The sequence below is a fragment of the Aythya marila genome, assembly GCF_965140915.1.
Source record: "Aythya marila genome assembly, chromosome: 16".
Taxonomy (NCBI): Eukaryota; Metazoa; Chordata; class Aves; order Anseriformes; family Anatidae; genus Aythya; species Aythya marila.
In genome coordinates this window covers 6,018,177-6,036,744 of record NC_139057.1, presented here as the reverse complement: position 1 = coordinate 6,036,744, position 18,568 = coordinate 6,018,177, and the positions used below count along the sequence as shown (strand labels likewise).

Sequence of the window (18,568 nt, the reverse complement as noted above, 5' to 3'; positions counted from 1 at the left end):
CATTGTGCATCTACTGGCAGCACTTGAAAGAGAAAGTTCAGCTGATGGAATCTTCAAATGCCTCATTTTTGTCAAAGGAATGTGCCCGCTTCTTCGCTGGCTGTGATAAGGGACACAAGCAGAGAAACGACTGCAAATTGGCCTCTTAGTGCTTATTCATTTCATTTGCATCAGGCCTCCTTTTATCTACTGAACAGCTGCCCAAATAAATAACGTAAATCTAATTAATCTTTCTTTAGTAATGTATTGCCGCAACAATACCAGCAGCTCCCCAAATATTCCAAAGTTTGGGTCTACACCTGCGCGGGCTTCCCGGGAGGAACACGATGGGAGCTGCATGTGCTGGGAACCGAGCCTTTTTTGTGGCTTACTCTGGTAAAAGAAAATAATCCAGGAACCAGTCTTCCAGGTTTGAAAGCATATGGCTTGCTGGATTTCTTAGCTTAAATCCCAGATTCTGGTTTTGTTGAGAAAGGAGTTTGTAGGATATTACAAAATAACCAGCAGATATCAGGCGTTCGACCATCAGATAAGAATCTCAGCCTTCGATTGCAATCAGCACAATTTTGACGTGGAATGTACACAATCCGTGCCGTGCCGTAAGACCGCGATGGGTAGGACCTTTGGAGCTTGCCTGTGCAATAACAAACATCTGTGCATTTCTTGGGCGGGCAAGCATTGGGAGAGGAGAGCTGCTGCCTGTGATGGGGGCAAAAACTATTCAGGAGAAAGGTCCACGTGCCCTGGAGGGGAAAACTCTGCCAGAGCACAGCTCTTCTCTTGCGCCCATGCTGTTGCCTCTGTTGTATATTTTTCAGGTGTTCTGCATATGGAAGGTCTGGGGCTATGAGCAGAGTTTGTAAGCCAGGATTGTGCGATAGAAATACAGTGTTTATGGGCATGGGAGGAAACGTTTTGGAAAATAATGCTCAGAGATGTCAATTACTGCTTAAACAGATATTCCAGAGTGTGGGGCTTCATGACGCATTTCACGTTTTTCTTTAAGATCATCGTGTTTCCTATGTGCTGCCAAGGCAGGTGGGGCACTGCAGCATTTTCCTGCTTTTGAAACATGGGAACTGGGGACAAGGTCATTGCCCAACAGTGAACCGATCCTTCCTACCCGACACGGCACAGCAGCTCCCTGTCTTGTTGGCTGCAGTGGGACTCACAGCTTATGCACATGGCCTTCTGGCTTTCTAGGAAGGTTTCTGTGCAAGACAATTTTATTGAGAAACAGCCAGGGGATTGCTTAGTCTTTTAATAATGTGGTACATGGGCCTAAGAACCATGAATATTAAAGGTCTGTAAGTGGATGACATCCACGTATAGTTCTGCTGGTAGATGTAACGTGCTCCTGTCCTCGAGTGATGGCCAGTTTGTTATTTCAGAACTGTGCTCAGAAGACAGAAATGCACATGTAGAGAATGTGTGCGTGTCTCCTTTCTGCTACAAACGTTGGTGGCCAGCGCTCCAGGCGTAAAATCATCTGGGGGTTAGGAGATTTATCTTCCGTTTAATTCCCACCCACCATCTGTATTATACAAGAGGAATTTTTTTACGAGATAACACCGTGAGTGCCATCAGCAGCACCTAGCCCTGCATACCACACTCGTGTAGCGCGGTGCTGGATTCCTGATGCTGAGCCTCCCGCTAGGGCTGGGCCATGCAGGCCTCCTGAGTCAGCCCCTAACAACAGCATTTGCTGTTTTGTTTTGTAGTGATCTTTTTTTTTTTTTTGTCTTTGAACACAATTTTGCAATTGCAGTTCTGGGGTAAAAGATCAGCTGTCGTAACACACGTCTTCACATCGCTTTGGTATGAATGAGGAGAACACAGTTCCCGTCCTGTTGAGTGCAATTCTTAAAAATAGCACAGAGATGAGAGTGTGGCATTTAAGAAAGTGTCTCCCAAGAAGCAGGCACACAGATCACTCTTCTCCAGTTCAGTCTCCTGCCCACCAGTCACTGTTTTTGTGCTGGACTACGGCTGCCAATATGGGGAGGAAAAACTTTCAGACCATCAGACACGCTGATTTATGGTTTTCCCCCACTCTGCCATATTTTCAGTGAAACAACTCTCATGGTATGGCTGTGGACTAACGAGCACAGTGACAGTTACTGTTTTCTAAAGAAATATTTGGAGTTTACTTGAGCACGTTTCTGGATTCTCTCATGTACTTCTGTGTCCCCTGTGTTAGGTTTTAATGGGGCGTAATGGTCAGAGATCTGGGGCTACAGAGTCCAATATTCTTGTAATTTGATTATAATGTGTGCCACCGAGTTGCAGGAACTGTTGTAGGCAGAGGTCAAAGCTGTGTTCACACCAGCAAGAGAGGTTTTGCACCACATGTCCGATTACCTTCTCCTTTTCACCTGTCTTAGAAGACAAATGACTCATCGTGGAGTGCTGAAATATCTTAATCTTCTGATTCGGCCCAAGGTTTAAAGACTGGTTCCTAAAAGCTTCTTTCTGAGTTGAAGAGCAAGTCCTGTGCTGAGTGATTCTTTTTTAGCTCTTCTCTTCTGCAGTTTATTACAAGTATATTTGTGTAATTAGGGGGCCCAGTAGTAATGTTGTTAAAATACAAGTGGGCACATTTATTGTTTCCTCCAAAAGGAAACAACCAATCTCCAGCAGTTCTGGTTTTTCCCTGTCTCAACTGAACATTACTGCTTTATGTAGCTAGCAGATCATGAGGCTAAAGTTACTTCTTTTTTTTTTTCCCCTTATTTCTTTTTCTTAAATAGAAAAAAAAAAAAGAAAATCCCCTCCTTTCTCTTAATGAATGCTGGATTTTTTAAGGCTATGGTCAGAAAGGGGAACTTACACTCAGCATGTTGTTTATAGTGCCACACAACCTTCAGCAAAAGGGATGTGCAGAACTCTTTATAAAACTCTGAAAAGTCCCTGTGGGATTATAAATACTGCACAGTAATAAACAAATAAAAGTAGTGAGATAAAAACGCTCAGAATATTTTGAATGTTAGAAGCAATAAGTTTTAACCCTGAAAACCAGGGAAGGAGCAGATTGCCAGCATCTACCAGCAGACAGAACAGGTATTGTTGGGAATTGATCATGGGTCGTGGTGAACAATTGTTGTTCGTGCTATTGTAGGCACTTGGATGGTGTAAATAAATTGTTGTTCGCATGTGGGTACAAAAGCATTTGAACACCGCTAACTGGTAAGCACCAGAATTCAAAATTTCTTAATTATCATATTTTTTTTTGGCTTCCATTTAACCGATAAACCTGAACTTGCTTTCCTTCGGGGTGCCAAAAGACTCCTTAAGCCAGTGGGGGTTTCAGGTAGATGAGTAGGGAAATGCTGCCAGCCCTGCTCCCAGCCCTCACCCGGTAAGAGGCTTGTCTCTCCGTCTGAATTACAGCCCCCAACTACCGATGCTGTATTATTTTATGAGTATTTTTTAGTAGATCTCCCAGGGTTCTTTTGGTCTCTTTTAAAAAGTTTTACTGCCACTCTACTGTGGAAAGAACAATTGGTAAAATCAGAGGACCGAGGCAGCTGCAGCAGTGCCAACAAAGCGAGGTGGCTGAAGGCAGAATCTGGCGCGGTGGCCCCAGTAAAAGTCAAAGCTCGACCAGATTTACAAAACCTGGTGAAGACATCGTGCCAGATCCTCAGATGGTGTCAATTGCGGTGACTTCACTGCTGCGGTGGCCTTGTGCCAGCCTGCTCCAGCTGATGCCATCAGGGGCTCCTCGTGGAGGTGTAATTCAGACCAGCATCGCACGCTGGGAGGCTGCAGCCTAATGAGAGGAAACTTTTTGCTCACTTGAAAGGCACTTGTGCACAACAGGCAAAACTTTAAAACATGGTGCACCACAACATTATCAGCCTGATCAACATGATTTTGTGCCCTCGTCATAAATAGCCTCACAAGGCACTGGCTCGTTTTAATTATTATTTAGAGGGAAGCAGTGCCCTCTCTCCCCTCCCATCCTTTTTTTTTTTTTTGTTGTTGTTGTTTCTTTTTTAAAAGGAAGGTAGCTTTTAAGAGCTTGCCATGAAGATCTAAGTTAAAGGATTTTCTCTACTACAAAGCCTGCATAGTTTCCCAGGCCAGGTGGACCTGATAGTACTGACTGCATGCTGAAAAATCTCATCCCCACCCTTCAGGCACTTTAATTGTAAGCCTTTCCAGATACACTGGATAAACACTGTCAAAATGAACCTGAAAGGGTTGTTGTTGTTTTAGCCCTTAAATAATTATGAGTTTGTCTGTCTAATTACAACATAATCTTCTTTAAACTTGGGTTATTTGCAGTATCTTTTAAATAAGGCAGAATCAGAAACAGACAAAATTTGAAAGTTTACAGTTCTTCCACTTTAAGACATGGCAGAATTTTTACTCCTGTAAAATTTAATTCACCCTGATAACAGAAGAGTCTAGATTGGAAGCTATTGCAGAAAGATAAAGATGATAAAGAATAGCGTGTGACCTCCAAGATGCAACAGAAACTTAACACTCTACGGATAAAATTTTTCAAACAGTTTAGAAATAGTTTAAGGTAATTTACGGAAAGACTTGAGTGACAAAGCACATTACTTGAAGTGCCTTTCCTTCACTAGGCACTTTCTAAATTCTTTCTCTTTCATTTCTTTACTCTCAGGAGACTTTTAAATCCAGTGAACCAAAACAACACTTTGTTTGTTGGTATAGCACAGCGCTGGCACAGATGGCAGACACTGCACCTGTTCCAATAAAATGGGAAAATTGGGAGATAAACCATAGCGCTCATTAACAGGAGTCTACTGAAACATGAACAATTTGTATTTTGAATATCTTCCAGGAATGAAAGGAGAAGTACATAAACAGACCTTGTTTTCACCGTCAGTTTAAAATTAATTTGTTAAATGGAACTTTGCGTTTGTTTCATGTATGAAGACACTACATACCACTGAAGAAACTATGATTATGCTTGAATTTCTTTAAGAAATCAATTGATTTTATCTAGCTGTGCCTGTTCTTTTAGACAAAAATATTGGCAATTTAAATCAAAATCATTTAATCCTCCTGTACATAGTTGTGGGAGCTTTTTTTACTTCCCCGCTTTCTCATGCTGAGTAATAGCACATTCTTACAATCTAGTGCATAATGGTGAGAAGAACAACATAAACAAAAGCCCTTCTGCTAATCTATTAATAAATAACTAGCATTGTGGGAGGTGGGAGGAACCATAGAGCTATCTGGATAGTTAGCAACAAAATTCACTGCAAAATAGTTTTTTTCTAGGCACAGGGAGAATGCTATGTAATATCTGATAGACTATTAAAAAAAAAAAAACAAAAAAAAAAAAACACTTAAATGAGAAGAAGCATGAAGTAATAGCTAAGCAAAGGATAAATTACTGCAAGCATTTGCCTTGATCATCAGTGTTTGTGCAGTTGTTCAACATCCCATATATCTCTCTCTATTTCTCTCACATACACAAGAATTAAATACAAAATGTCATGAAAATTCCTAAGTATCATTTAATGTTGGCAGCCCTGCACTGTAAAGCCATTTATATAAAACTGTGGTTGGCAGCTCTCACTCTTCCATGGGAACAAATTAACATTGGCATTCCAAACACAGGAAAGTAAGGAAATTAGAAACACAGTTTATATTTGGCCAGTGCTTTGAAATACTGTACCATGCTACTGATGTCAATTAATGAAAAGCAGAATTTTGCGGAGAGGGTCTGGTTTTGAAACACATTAACACACGTTAAACATGTTTGCACAGGAACCGAATTGTAAGCATCTTGGTTCCAAAACAATAAAGCAATTACACTAAAACTTGTAGTCTCAAAGTTGCCATTAATTCAATCCACTCGATCTGGATCACTAAAGGATTTTCACTGACTCCAACATGCAGTCGACACAAATGTTTAAAAGAGCCTGCATGGCACATTACTGCGGGGCCGGATCCTGCAGGCTTGCACATATGAGCTCTTATATGTAACCTGCTGTAAATCGGGACCATGTATAAATAATGGGACTGTACAGTGTATACCCAAATAAGCGGGGCCACAGCAAATTGGTTTCACCAACAAAATAAGGATTTCAAAAAGAGATACTTGAATAAGAGTTGGCTTGAATTTTGCTACCTGCAGCTTTCTCTTAGCAAAGATGTTTACTGACAAAATCTTAAACACTTCTGGTTTTCACATGTACACCAAAAAAAATCTAGATGGCAGTTTATCTCCTGGCACAGCTCCACTGCCTTCAATGGAATTACTCCAGCATGGAATTCGGCCCCGCAGTCTTTACAACACACTGTTTATTTGTACTGTGATTCAGATATTTTGATACCAGGAATCTTTCATCGCTGAAGTTTCTCCACATGAAATATGTCTTGTATTAAGAAATATCAGTTTCACATTTTTGTCAAACATTATTTGCTAAATTCTGTTTGTTGCATAGATGGGAATTCAGCTGTAGTTCAACAACAAGGGTTCGGCTAATAATGATAAGCAGTGACTAATAGGAGCTCGCTCGTGTTTTGATTGTTTGCAGTAAAGAAAACCTCCCTCAAAAACAATTTCAAGATTAGGAGAGAAAACTGTTTGAAGCTGTAGCAGAAACTACCGCGTGCTCATTATTTCAACAAAGGGGCATTTCTTTGGCCCAATTCTGTTCTCAATTGTGCTAGTGTAAATCAAGAGGGAGTTTATTGGAATTACTTTGGACACACAGTTGTATAAATGAGACCGTAGGGCCAGCTTCAGTAGAAATTCGACAATTTACACCAAATGAAGACCTAGCCAAGAATTTTCTCTTGGGTTTCCATTTCCCAAACATGTGCATGTGCAAAGCTTTATCCATGTGATTAGTCCTAGTGAGTAGTCCCATTTATTTCAAACATTTGTAGAATGAGGATCTTAACCCTGAAATTAATTCCAAAAGCTCACTGCTTTCCTTAGAAGTTCTTTCCCTTTAGAGAAGAAATATATTTTTATATAAAAGCTTCTATATCTATGTAATTAATTCCAAGTGGATATTTTGTTGCAGGCCTCAGAGAGGATGACTACTACTGGAAGGGGCTTAAAATACCATGGTCTCTTAATGCTTGATATTAACAGGTAGTCTCTTTATCTGGCCCACTATCAAAATTTGCTTACTTGTGCTCTTGCTCAGATGACTTCATCCATCATTGCAACTTCTCACTGGTATTCATCAAGTTAGAACAATTTAGATGTGTAAAACTAAATTTGTTATCATTTTAACCACAAATTAACAGTTTCTGTGTAAATATTAGCATTTCCTCACTTGGTCCAAGGATTGAAGCCATAATGGCACTAACAGTATATTTGATTTAAACTAATTAAAAACAGAGGCTCTTGCAATTTAATATATTGATTTTACCAGTGGGACTTAAATCTTTTATAATAAGTATACACAGCTGCACCACTCACCCACCGCCACTTTTAAACCTAATCCCTGCATTCCTCCTGACAATAACATGACAGGATCCACACATCCCAGTATTAGCCTTAACCCCGGTGACACTGCCAGAATGTATTAAACTAAAACATAGCAGTGTCCTATTTAAAAGGAGCCTGTCAACAGCCCCGACGAGGCTTTAATAGTTATAATCTTGTTTTTAATTAATGTTTCCAACCACTTGTGTAACCTTCCCTCCCACATCTCTCCCCCCTACCCGAAAAAGCGTTTCAAGCTTATTTACAGAAGAAAACGTAACGCCTGGCTTCGTGCTGCCTGCCCAGGGGCCACTAAACCTCCTTTGCAAAAGGAGCGGTGGGGACGCACACGCGGGCACGCAACCAAGACCGACGGCAAACGGGGCCCAGTGCTCGGAGAGGAGCGGGTCCTGCACGCTTCACTTGTGCCCAGCTCCTGTTACAAGCATCACAAGACTTGGCCATCAAGGCCCGTCTCCTTCAAAGCACTTTACAAGCCGCCGTGCTTTGGCTTTCAGGCCACAGATGCTGGTGGGGGCCTCGCCTCCCCAGGAGAGCCTGTGCGGGAGCTGTGCGGAGCCCCTGCTCCTCTGGCAGACACCTACAAAGGCGAGCGAGCAGAGGGGGACAATTTCCACGCGTTATTTTTTTCCTTGCACGAGGACATCTGTCCTTGGCTACCTCTGTCCTTGGCTGACAGCTTCTTTGCTACCACCGCAGCCGTGGGATGCAGGTACATCGCTCGCTGCTGCTGTTTTATAATTTTGCACCCGGCGATTTGGAAAGGAAGGAATTTCTCTCTACAACTGGCCGGACACTGAGGGAATACCTGTTCTGTGCTGCAGTCAGGGCAGTCCCTAAGTGCTGCTTGCTGCAGGCTTTCTACCGTAGCCGTTCTTGTACCACCAAGCGCTGTATACATCCACACTGTCTAAAACAATTACAGGGTGTACCTGTTCGGGCTTGAGAGCCGGTAACAGCACTAGGTGGAGGAGAAAGAAAAAGCCGAGGGCTTGGCCTAATGTATGGACAGACCCATGTGATCATGACCAGGCATTCAGGGCTAGCATTTAATCTGCTTTGTTTCAAGTGGGAAATATGTGAAGATCAAATAAGTTCAAATCCAGGTCAAATATCCTTGAAAATCTTTGATTTATATAAGCAGGAAAATGAGGTTTAAAAGAAGTGATTATGAAAGGGTTACTAAAAACACAGCTGTACGCGTACTCTTATATCTGAGGCTCTCCAAAGAAAAACTGTGTGACATCTATATTAACCTTTGGCTGTACACCAATGAAGGCCTGTAGTGAGCTGGAATGCAAGGCAGCCCCTTCCAAATTTTAACACAAGCCAGGTTACAGCTGCAAATGCCTGCAGCCCGTGCTCACTTTATAAAGTATTCCCCGAAGGAAATTTTTTAACTGTTATAGAATCTTTTTCTAATACCCTACAGTGTTAAAGCCTGTTATTAAAGGGCAAAGAGATGGTTCTCTATGCCAAACACTTGTCAACAAAAAGGATAGCCAGATGGTATGAAATAAAAGGAAACTTGGGGGCTCTTCAGCTTCTTGATTTACATTAACAAAAGCCACTTTCATGTGCTCCTTCCAAGAATGACTAATTCCCCTCCCTCGCCCCCCCCCCCCCCCCCCATTTTTTGCCAGGATTAAACAATGTTGTTCATTTTATAATCAACCATGAGACAAATTAACAAATTGCATATCACTTGTGCCGACTCTTTTAAAAAAATATTCTCAGCAAGTCTGTTTACCAAGTCAAGATTACCCACATAAGGACAACTCAATTATTTTTAGACGAGAGGGTCTAAGTAATGTGGAGGATGTTTACTCCTTAGCTGCTGTTTATAAACTTGAAATTTAAACTCGTGCAAAAAATGTTTTGTGTCTTTTCAGTGCTTAAAATGGATCAGTTTGTAAACTTTATTTGGACAGGGTCTGAAGTGGAATTCCAGCTAATGAAATTAGAGTAATAAATTTTATAAAATTAGACGGTAATTAACTGACTAGCTTCGTCAGACCACTGTGGCTAAATTCTCTTTTAATTTACATGTAACTTCATTCTTGACACAAATCCGTTCCTCATCCATCTTAGCACAGGTGTAAGTTAAGACGAAACGTAGCCTGTGAATTAACTGGTTATAAATCTAAATCTAATTAATTGTCAGGATTTTACAGTGATATTACAAGCTTAGTACAAAGCTCCCTGCAACATAACCCTGAAATGGAGCACCTGTATTTGGGTTCCTCCCTACCAATACTCACTATAAATTCTTTGGAATAAATATACACAGAATCTCCATAGAAATCACTGTGTACTTTTTTGTTGTTGGGTTGGAGTTTTTTGTGGGTATTTTTTGTGGTTTTTTTTCCTTTTTTCTTTTTTTTTTTTTTTTGTACTATGTAGTGCATTAAATCTTTCAATGTAAATATTTATTTTTGTATTTTTTTCCTCTAAAGCTGTACAAGTAGGTAGGGATTATGAATAAAGAAAAAAAAATATGCATATAGATTAGCATTTGGAAGCCTGGAATAACATGTTTAGTTTATTGAAATTTCTATATTATTTCTTTACTCGTTTTTACTTCCTCCATTACTGAGATGAAAGTTTATTATGCTGTGCCACTTCCTCATTGTGATGGCTCTCCTATGGTAATAAAAGCCTACCTGTGAAACGTCGTGCTCACAGAGTATCTCTTACAAAACTAGGACACAGCTTACAACAGTCTCATTTAGCAACTCAGTTCTGGTGTAAAAGGGATCATTGCAGAAAGTCCCCAGAAAAATATCGATCCTATAATAGATCTTCTTATTTTCCCTGAATGGCACAGAAAGCTGCACATATAGAAGCAGGTGTTGCATTTTACTATGTATGGGAGCGAGTGGCTGGTCTAACTCATTAAAATGTCCATAAACAAGCCTGTCTTTGTCCTATAAAGATGAAAGACCGATGACTATAATGGGATGAAAGGTGTGCACGGTGATGAAGAAAGCTGTTATAGATCTCTGTCCTTTTTAAACTCGTCCTGGCATGCACTGTTGACAAGGGAACAAAACAGTACAGATAAACCTCTGAAATGCGCCTTGCTGGTAATAATTCCACCTGTCTTTTGTAAAACTATTGGGTTTTGCCTGTGCTTTCTACTCTCTGACCATGCTGAGAATGAGTAAGTAAAATGGTAATTAAGTATCTGAAATAACGCTTTCAGATTTCTAAGCTAACTACAAAGCCCAATAGGTCGAAATTCATCTATCCACTACCATCATCACATCACATCGGGACTTTGAGTGTGAACAGTTTGTACAGGTACAACCTGCTCCATAAAACGTTCTCACTTAGACACATCCAATAATGTAATTTTTACTTCACAGCTTATGGATCGATTCCACTCTAATCACAAACCCTTTGTATTCAAAGTAATTTGGGACCTGAACATTAACTCCTTGTATGTAAAACTCCCACAGGCTGCAGGAAGGCTTCTCCTTGCGTAGGAGGTGTGGGACTGGAGCGCTGCAATTTTACCAATGAAAGATCTGCAGTGAAATAGTTCCACACAGGAGGGGCACGGCTGCTTCCCCAGAGCTAAGCTTCCTCCCACCAGGTACGTTTCACAAACGCTCCACTCTACTGAAATTCACAGAAGTGTGAATTTCACGGTAGTTCCTTCCAGTCCTTTGTCTTGTGTCAGGAACTCTCCCTGCACTCCGGGTGTACATCGTGTAGGACCCAAGGACCACAGGCAACAATGTCTGCAAGATCACTCTTATCTCCAAAGTCAAATATTTGACTGCCATTTGTACTTTTGGCTGCTCAAATATTTGATAATTTAAATGTATCATTGCCGATCAGCTTAAGTATCTAGCAGTGATTAGGCAAACACGATAATTGTAAATGGAAAGTATCAGCACTCTCCAAGACCGCAGTCCCCGGGCCAAATGTAAATCGGGTTCCTGCTGTGAAGCTTATGGCATGTAATAAGGAGGTGCAGCTTGCGCAAAATAGAGCTCTTGCACGGTGCCGTCTCCGTATCATGCAAGAACCGTGCTGGGATGGCTACCGTGGCCAGTAATTACTGACGCGTGTCACGGAGCCTTTGCAGCTACTGACAGTTTTCAGTTAGTCAACGCACGGGGATTAGAGGGATGGTGGTTTAATGTGTGCTGCCTCGGAAGCTCCAGACAGCCAAGGTGTCGGAACAGTGACATCCACAAAGGCGGTAATGGATTTATCGATGAGGGGGGTGCCTGTGGTGCCTGGCGGGTTACATGCTAGAGGTGCGCTCCTCTTGCTCTCCTCTTGGTTTGGGGCAAAGTTTGAGCTGATCTTGTTTTGCAAATACTATTCGCGTTCTGTCTTGAACTTGCAGGCACCCAATCTGTACGCGTGGTGGTTTCAGAGCTGCGCATGATGAGGTCTAAAAATGGATAGAGTGAACCAGGGTCTATAATTATATATTTAAAATAGAACACTCGTCCTGACAGTGTTTTACTCAAATCCGGCCAAGTCAGTCCAAACGGGTGTGCAATCTACAGCAAGCAAATAGAAATCAGATTGGGCCGTGGCATCCAATTAGAGAGGCCTAGCGAGCCGCATACAAAGCATGCCAACTTTTGTATCATTTGCATAAACCCATCCACATGTGCTTGTGAAAAGAGGCAAGTTAGCTGCATAAACCGGGGTCAACAGAAAAAAGCTGCAAGAGTAAATAAGGATTTACTGTGGAATCCCTCTTGAGCCGTTAGGAGAACACGTGCAAGCAGCTCGGCCCCTTCAGCTCGGGGAAGGCTACACCGGGACGCCACGGGGTGCCAAGCACCTGGGCAGCCCCGGTGGCTCCGTGTCCCCAGGGCCACGAGCGGTGCCGTGCCCTGCTCTCCTGCCTGGCTTTGGCATCTTCCTTGGCAGTGCGGGATGCGGAACGGCCCCGCTAATTGTCCCGTTCAGCTCATACCTGCAAATCCCATTTCTGAGGTGCGGCACGTAACTCTCGAAGGGAGAGGACAACAAAGGAACGTGGCGTGTCAGTGCGCGGGGTGGAGCGCGGTGAGCCCGGTGGCTGTCCGAGCACCAAGGTGGAAGGACGGGGCGCTCTGCGCACCGCTGCTCAGCCTCACCAAGACGTCGCCTGTATGAGGGCTGCTACCTGCCTGTCCTCGCCCTGTGCCAGCGGCTCCCTCCGGCCTCAGCGGGCCACCTGTGCCTCCCACCCGTGTCTGGGGCTCTGCACTGGCCTCCCCTCGCCCGGTCCCCCCCGCGTTCAGCCTCGCCGAGGGCAGGCACTCACCCAAGTTGACGAAGCTCATGACCATGTCAGCCTCGGTGAGGAAGTTGCTGTCCTGCAGGCTGGCCAGGGGCGGCCCCTGGGTGCTGAAGATGGGCTTGTAGGGGTAGGAGAAGCCCTCTCCCTCCTCGGCCGCGGCCCCCGCCGCCCCCTCCTCGCCGGCCATGGCATTGTAGAGGTCCAGCATGAACATGGGGGCCGAGTTGTGCTTGCCGTGGAGGTGGGGCCGCGGGCGGTGCGGCAGGCCGAGGATGGAGAGGATCTCCCGCTGCATCTCGCGGCGCTCGGGGCCGCGCAGCCGGCGGTGGATGAAGCTGGAGTGCACCTCGTTGTCCACCGTGAAGTCGGCCAGGACGCAGCGCAGCCAGAGCGCGGGGGCGGCGGCGCCCAGCACCAGGAGCCAGGAGGCGGGCTGCCCGCGCCCCGCCGCCCGCATCGCTGCTGGCCGGCGGCCCCGGGGAGCCGCGGGGGGCTCGGGGGGCTCGGGGCTGCCCCGCCGAGGGGCGCTGCCCTCCACCATGCGCGCCGCCGGTGGCCGGAGCACGGTGCCGGGCGGATGCTCACTGCGGCGGCCGGCGGCCCCCCGGGAGGCTCCGCAGCCGGCTCATGGCCCGCAGGGGGCTGCCCGGTGGTCCTGGCCCATGGGACGGAGCGGAGAGGAGAGGGAAAGAGAGGAGAGGAGGGGAGGGAGGGCGGCAGCGGCGAGCTGTGGCCGTGCGCGCAGTGGTGCTCGGCGGAGAGGCAGCGGGAGGGTGGCTCTGGTGGGAGGAGCAGGCTGGGGCAGCCAGGCGCTCTCTAGCCCGCTGCAAAGCGCCGGGGAGAGGAAAATCCCCGGCGCTGCCTAGAGGAGGAACAGCCCATCAGGTTGCTTTGTCGGGAGGGTCGCCGAGGCTGGCGGCTCGGGGGGGAAAAAGGGAGCCGGCCCCCGGCGGGTGCGTTGTGGGGAATGGCACTAAGAGGAGGACACACCGGGAGGGCGCAGGGAAGGGGCGAGCACATCGCCACTGTGCCCACACCGCACGCACACACCCCTCTTTTTCTTTTCTTTTTTTTTTTTTTTTTTTTTTTTTTTTCTTTCTGGAGTACGGTCGCAGAGAGTCTGGCCAGGACAAACCCAAGAGCAAAGTGTTTCAGACGCGGTGATGGAGATGTTCCCGTGCACACAGACGCGTGTGGCTGCGCGCACAAAGCCCCGGCCACTTTTTCCAACTGGCAGCGAGGAGAGTTGCTGGGGAAGGGTTAGAAACCCAGGGCTGAGGGGGATCATCATTTAAGCATCATGAAACCAGCAGCATTTACGTGGTTTGGACCCATCAACCTGCACAGGGGTACCGTACACATCTGCATTACCCTGCTGTTGCCATCCCCTGTTCTGCTGCTGCCTGGCACACAGCTTTGTGGCAAACTGCTTTGAAACTTGTCAACTTTCTAAAGCAGTGATTTCACCGTGTGTATTTTTGTCTTATTTTAACTCGGTGCATAAAACATCTACAATAATGGAGTCCCCACCCTGTTTAGTCTGGGTAGATGTCTACTGCAGCAGTAAATAACAATCTCAGATAAGAAATGTAGGCTGCTGCTTCCCAAATCTTACTTGGAAAGCAAGGGGAAAGCAGGATGGAAGGGTTTATCTGTGACACCAAATCCAGCCCAAGGTAATTTCAGGAACCATGCATATGCAGTAAGTTTATGCCAACATTAAGATTCATTCCTTAGGCAAAGGAGGAAGAAGAGGGTCAAAGGAAAAAGGAGGTCAGCATTGTTGTTTATTTGATAGATTGTTCATCTGGTGTTTTCAGGTGAGAAATATCCAGTAATATCCAGCACCAGATCCTGCATCTATTCTGAAAAAATAAAATTTAGCCCTTCTCTTAGCTCATTATGATTAGATTCCTTGCATAAACGTCGGGTAACTAGTCCAGAGGTGCATGGGAAACACACTGAATGATTTAGAGTGTTTGTGTGTGTCCATGTGCACCTCTTAATGACAGGGAAACTGAGGGATGACATTGAAATGACTCATAGAGCTATTGAAATAGTGGTGGAACCAGCATTAAACTCCCAGCTCAGTCCTAAGACATGTTTAGGAACCAACCAAGCAAGGGGGATGGTGGGAGGAGAGAGGCTGTGCAGCCACAGCCACATTCGATAACACGAGAGCACTTGGAAGTGCTAACAGGGGGGCTCACAACACCCCTGTGGCTGCCTTCCCTTTGCTCCCCGTTAATGGCAACCCCAAACCCAAGCAGCAGTGTTTTGGATGCTCAGCTAACATCAAACTCTAACATCTTCTGTACTTCCTGAGGAGCAGCACTAACCTGCTCTTAGCCAGGCAGGTATTTGCCTAAATTTCTCTCTTGCCTAGGGTGTGGTTTTTGACCAATTTAGCCTGATCTAAATCCAAGCTCCAGCTGAGAACGATGCCTTTTCCTCCTTCCATCCCAGCCTGGACCTGATACTGACACTTGCATCTGCACGCAGGTTAGGAAGCTGGTTCTGTTTTTTAAAATAATCTTTCCTAAACCATTTCTTATTTTTTTTTTCTCTGAGTTAATTTTCTGCTGGATCAGCTGCTTGATCTGACTGACTGCATATGGGATTGCACTGGAACCCGGGAGGCCACAGGAATGCACAGCTGGGGGCAAGGAGAGGGTGTCTGGGCTGGGCTGCCTTAGATTGGCTTAAACCGGTTGTGGAAGGGCTGGGAGATGATTCAGCATCCCTCTGCCTTTCAGCTGCAGATAACTTGATTTCACTTTCTTTTTGTTCCTTGTAGGCAGTTGGTTCTTCTGGGTTTTGAGTGTTGGTCCTTGGTCACGCAGTGGGGCAAGGAGACTTGCCTTTGGCATGGACAAGGAGATCAAAAAATCTCCTTGGAGATTGGAGCAGTGGACACGAGAGCAGGTGTCCCTGCTTGCAGAATTACTTACACCCAAGGTGCTGGTAGCACACATTTTTTAAATTGATAAAGTTTCAGGTCAGTGTTGTGCTTTGAAATGCCATTGCTCTTTGAGAGGGGTAAAAAAAGAAAAATACAGTTCTAGAGGTTCACATACTGGCTCAACACCTTAGAGTGATAACACAATATGTGGCATTGAAGAAACAGCAGAGGGAGAAATGTAAGCCTTGAAACCTCTTGATTTGACATATTTATTGAAAAAAATATGTTTGAATCTATTTCCTTCTTGCTGAAGTGAGCTGGTTTTGTCCAAGATTAGATGGTTCCTGATTTAATGCAGGATATGTTCTTTAAAGATGGGGAAATGCTAAAACTGTATCCTCTGCTTTCATAGGGATAGCTGATAATCCCTTCTAGCTGTATTTTCTATGATCCTATCGCACCAAGCGCAGCACTAAACAAACACACGGTAGTCTGCAATGGGGGTACTCCTTGGATATATGCTTAAAAGGGTGCAACATAAACACTGTCGGTGAGTGTGAGATGAGAAAGGGAATTTGTTAAAGAATAATTTTTTGGTGAATGTGAGGTTCACGGCTATTGACTTCAGCTTGCTTTGGGGCACAACAAAGCAGCATTTATTCTGCTGCATACAATAAAGATGGTGTAGCTCAAACTGCAGTGCTTCACTCCTCAGATCTGGGCTTGAATTTCAAATACCTTTCAAACAAGAAAGGTACAAACTGGATTGTCTTTCTCGTGGACAACGTCCTCTTCCCTCCTTTATTCCCGCTGTGTGAGCTCCGTCCTGCTTCCCTCAGGGTCGGTTCCATGTGGGCTGCTGAAATATTGGCACCCCCGTGCCATCGCCTTCTTCCTCCTCCTTCCTGGATCAATTAAGAAACCAGTTTTTCCTCTTGCTCTTCTCTGCTCATCTTCTTCCTGCTCTTCTTGAGAAGGAAAAGTAAATGCTTCTGATGAAGTAATCCCTGGTCGTTGGCACTTGCTGCTTCAGATAATTTCTGTAAAAACAAACTCCCTCTGTTTCTTGAGGTTCTGTGCGAGCCGCATTACGAATTGAGTAACTTTTTGATCTCTTTGAGCGTTGCGTGTGCGCTCTTATCTGATTTTTGTACCAACTGCTGCCATTGTTTTTGTTTGTGTAGAAGCCAGTATACTTGGAAGTATCCCTTTAGGAGATAAAGAGGCTGGTTTTAAGACATGAAATGTGCAGGTATGTGCTTGATGAATTTGTATGCGCTGATATCATCGTGTGCTCATATTAGGCAATGTGCCAGCGGCAGAATTGGGCCATTTGCATTCAGGTTTAACATATGGGCTCTAAAAAGTATAGGTTCTGCTCACCAGCTCATTTCGTGACTGTTTTCAGAAATCGGACACAAAGCATTTTTTCCTCATTTCTGCTGAATCAGTTTCAAGCTCCTTGCCTTCCTACTTTGATGTCCTCTTTTTAACTTTTACCATGTTTCTTTCCCATTCTGTTTTGCATCTTCTCTCATTTGTCTTGAACAAAGTGCGAGCCCTAAATTATAGCAAACTTTTTTCTTCTTCCAAATGTTCCCACTAAAATAGCATGTGTTTGGGGAATTTTGAATTGTTCCTCTGGGCCCTGCACATGCAAAACACTTATATAATAAAAATAATAGCATTATTATTTGTATAAGAATGCATAATTAGCTTGCATTTTTAATTGCGCCATATTGGATTATCCTTATCAAAAGTTTCTATTCATCTCCTCAGTGTTATAGCTGAGAGCATATTCACCAAGATGAAAGTAATCGCATTATGGGTAAGCCATTGTATTACCTCTAATCCAGGAATTTAAACAGATTGGAGTTGCACTGTGCTGGGTCGGACTGTAGTGATTATGGTGTAAAAATCAGGTATGGATCCTCACTGCTACTGAACAGAGGAGAGTTGGAAATGAAACCTGTGTTTCTGGGTGTGACGGGACATTACTACCTCTGGAGACAGTAGTGATAACTAAAATAGCTTTGTATTTATGAAATGGGACTGATGCTGAATTCAACAGCTGCGTAAGGTGGACAAAGTTCAGTACTTCAGAGTTCTTTGCCTCACAAAACTACATCTCCATGGAGGTTCTTCTATTATTATTTACTTCAGAGAATATTAGAATTGAGTTTGTAACATCGAAACATTTGTAGTATAATATTTGTCACACATCTATGTAGAGTTCATATGCGTTTAATAGGCCTAAATTATATTTTATATATGTTTGTATGCAGCTGTTTGTATATTGGTCTGAACATGTATATGTGTGCATCCAACAGTATACTTCAATAATGTTTTTATATATATGTAAGTACTATATTTCTGTAGCATAGAGATACATGTGAATATTGTTTGACATAGGACCGCTTTCAGGTCTGCATATTGCCAAAGTCATGCAAACAAAATTGAATTTAATTTTGCACTATTAAAATATTCTGCGTGCACTTGATTTGGTCAAAGCTTTGGGCATAAACCCAGGTATTTCCTTCACTGGTAGCAATGTAATAGGACCATCTGAAACCCTAGGCTTGGATTTGTGGAAGCCTTTGCTGAGGATATCCTCGTGTGTCATAGGGTTAGGAGCAGGCTTAAGCCATGCTGCAGCACCTTGGAAATGGGGCTCTGAAAGTCTGCCTAGTTGTAATGTTTTCTTAGGAGAAAGGGTGGTCTTTGCTTCAACAGCCCATCGTCAGATTATCAGGATTCTTCTTATTAACATATACTTATTTCTTCAAGAGTATTTTTAGTTCTCTGCTGTTTGTTCTCACTATGGACATTTATTTATTTTTCAATCAGCTATGAACTAAAAGCATGTAAAATCTACTCATTGTTTCCAAAGTGAACGATAAGAGCTGATTCTGACCTGTAAAATGCAATGAGACAAATTTGGATGGCTTTACTTTTTCTC

General features: G+C 44.0%; 1 protein-coding gene across 1 annotated transcript in view; it reads right to left on the bottom strand.

Moving 5' to 3' along the window:
- BMP7 (bone morphogenetic protein 7) overlaps positions 1-13,442 on the bottom strand; it is a 46,270-nt gene extending 32,828 nt beyond the window's left edge. The window contains exon 1 of the mRNA XM_082773623.1: positions 12,732-13,442. Coding sequence (XP_082629749.1) covers positions 12,732-13,248 — 517 coding nt within the window. The 5' untranslated portion in view covers positions 13,249-13,442. The remainder of the gene's footprint in view (positions 1-12,731) is intronic.
- Positions 13,443-18,568: the final 5,126 nt, after the last annotated feature.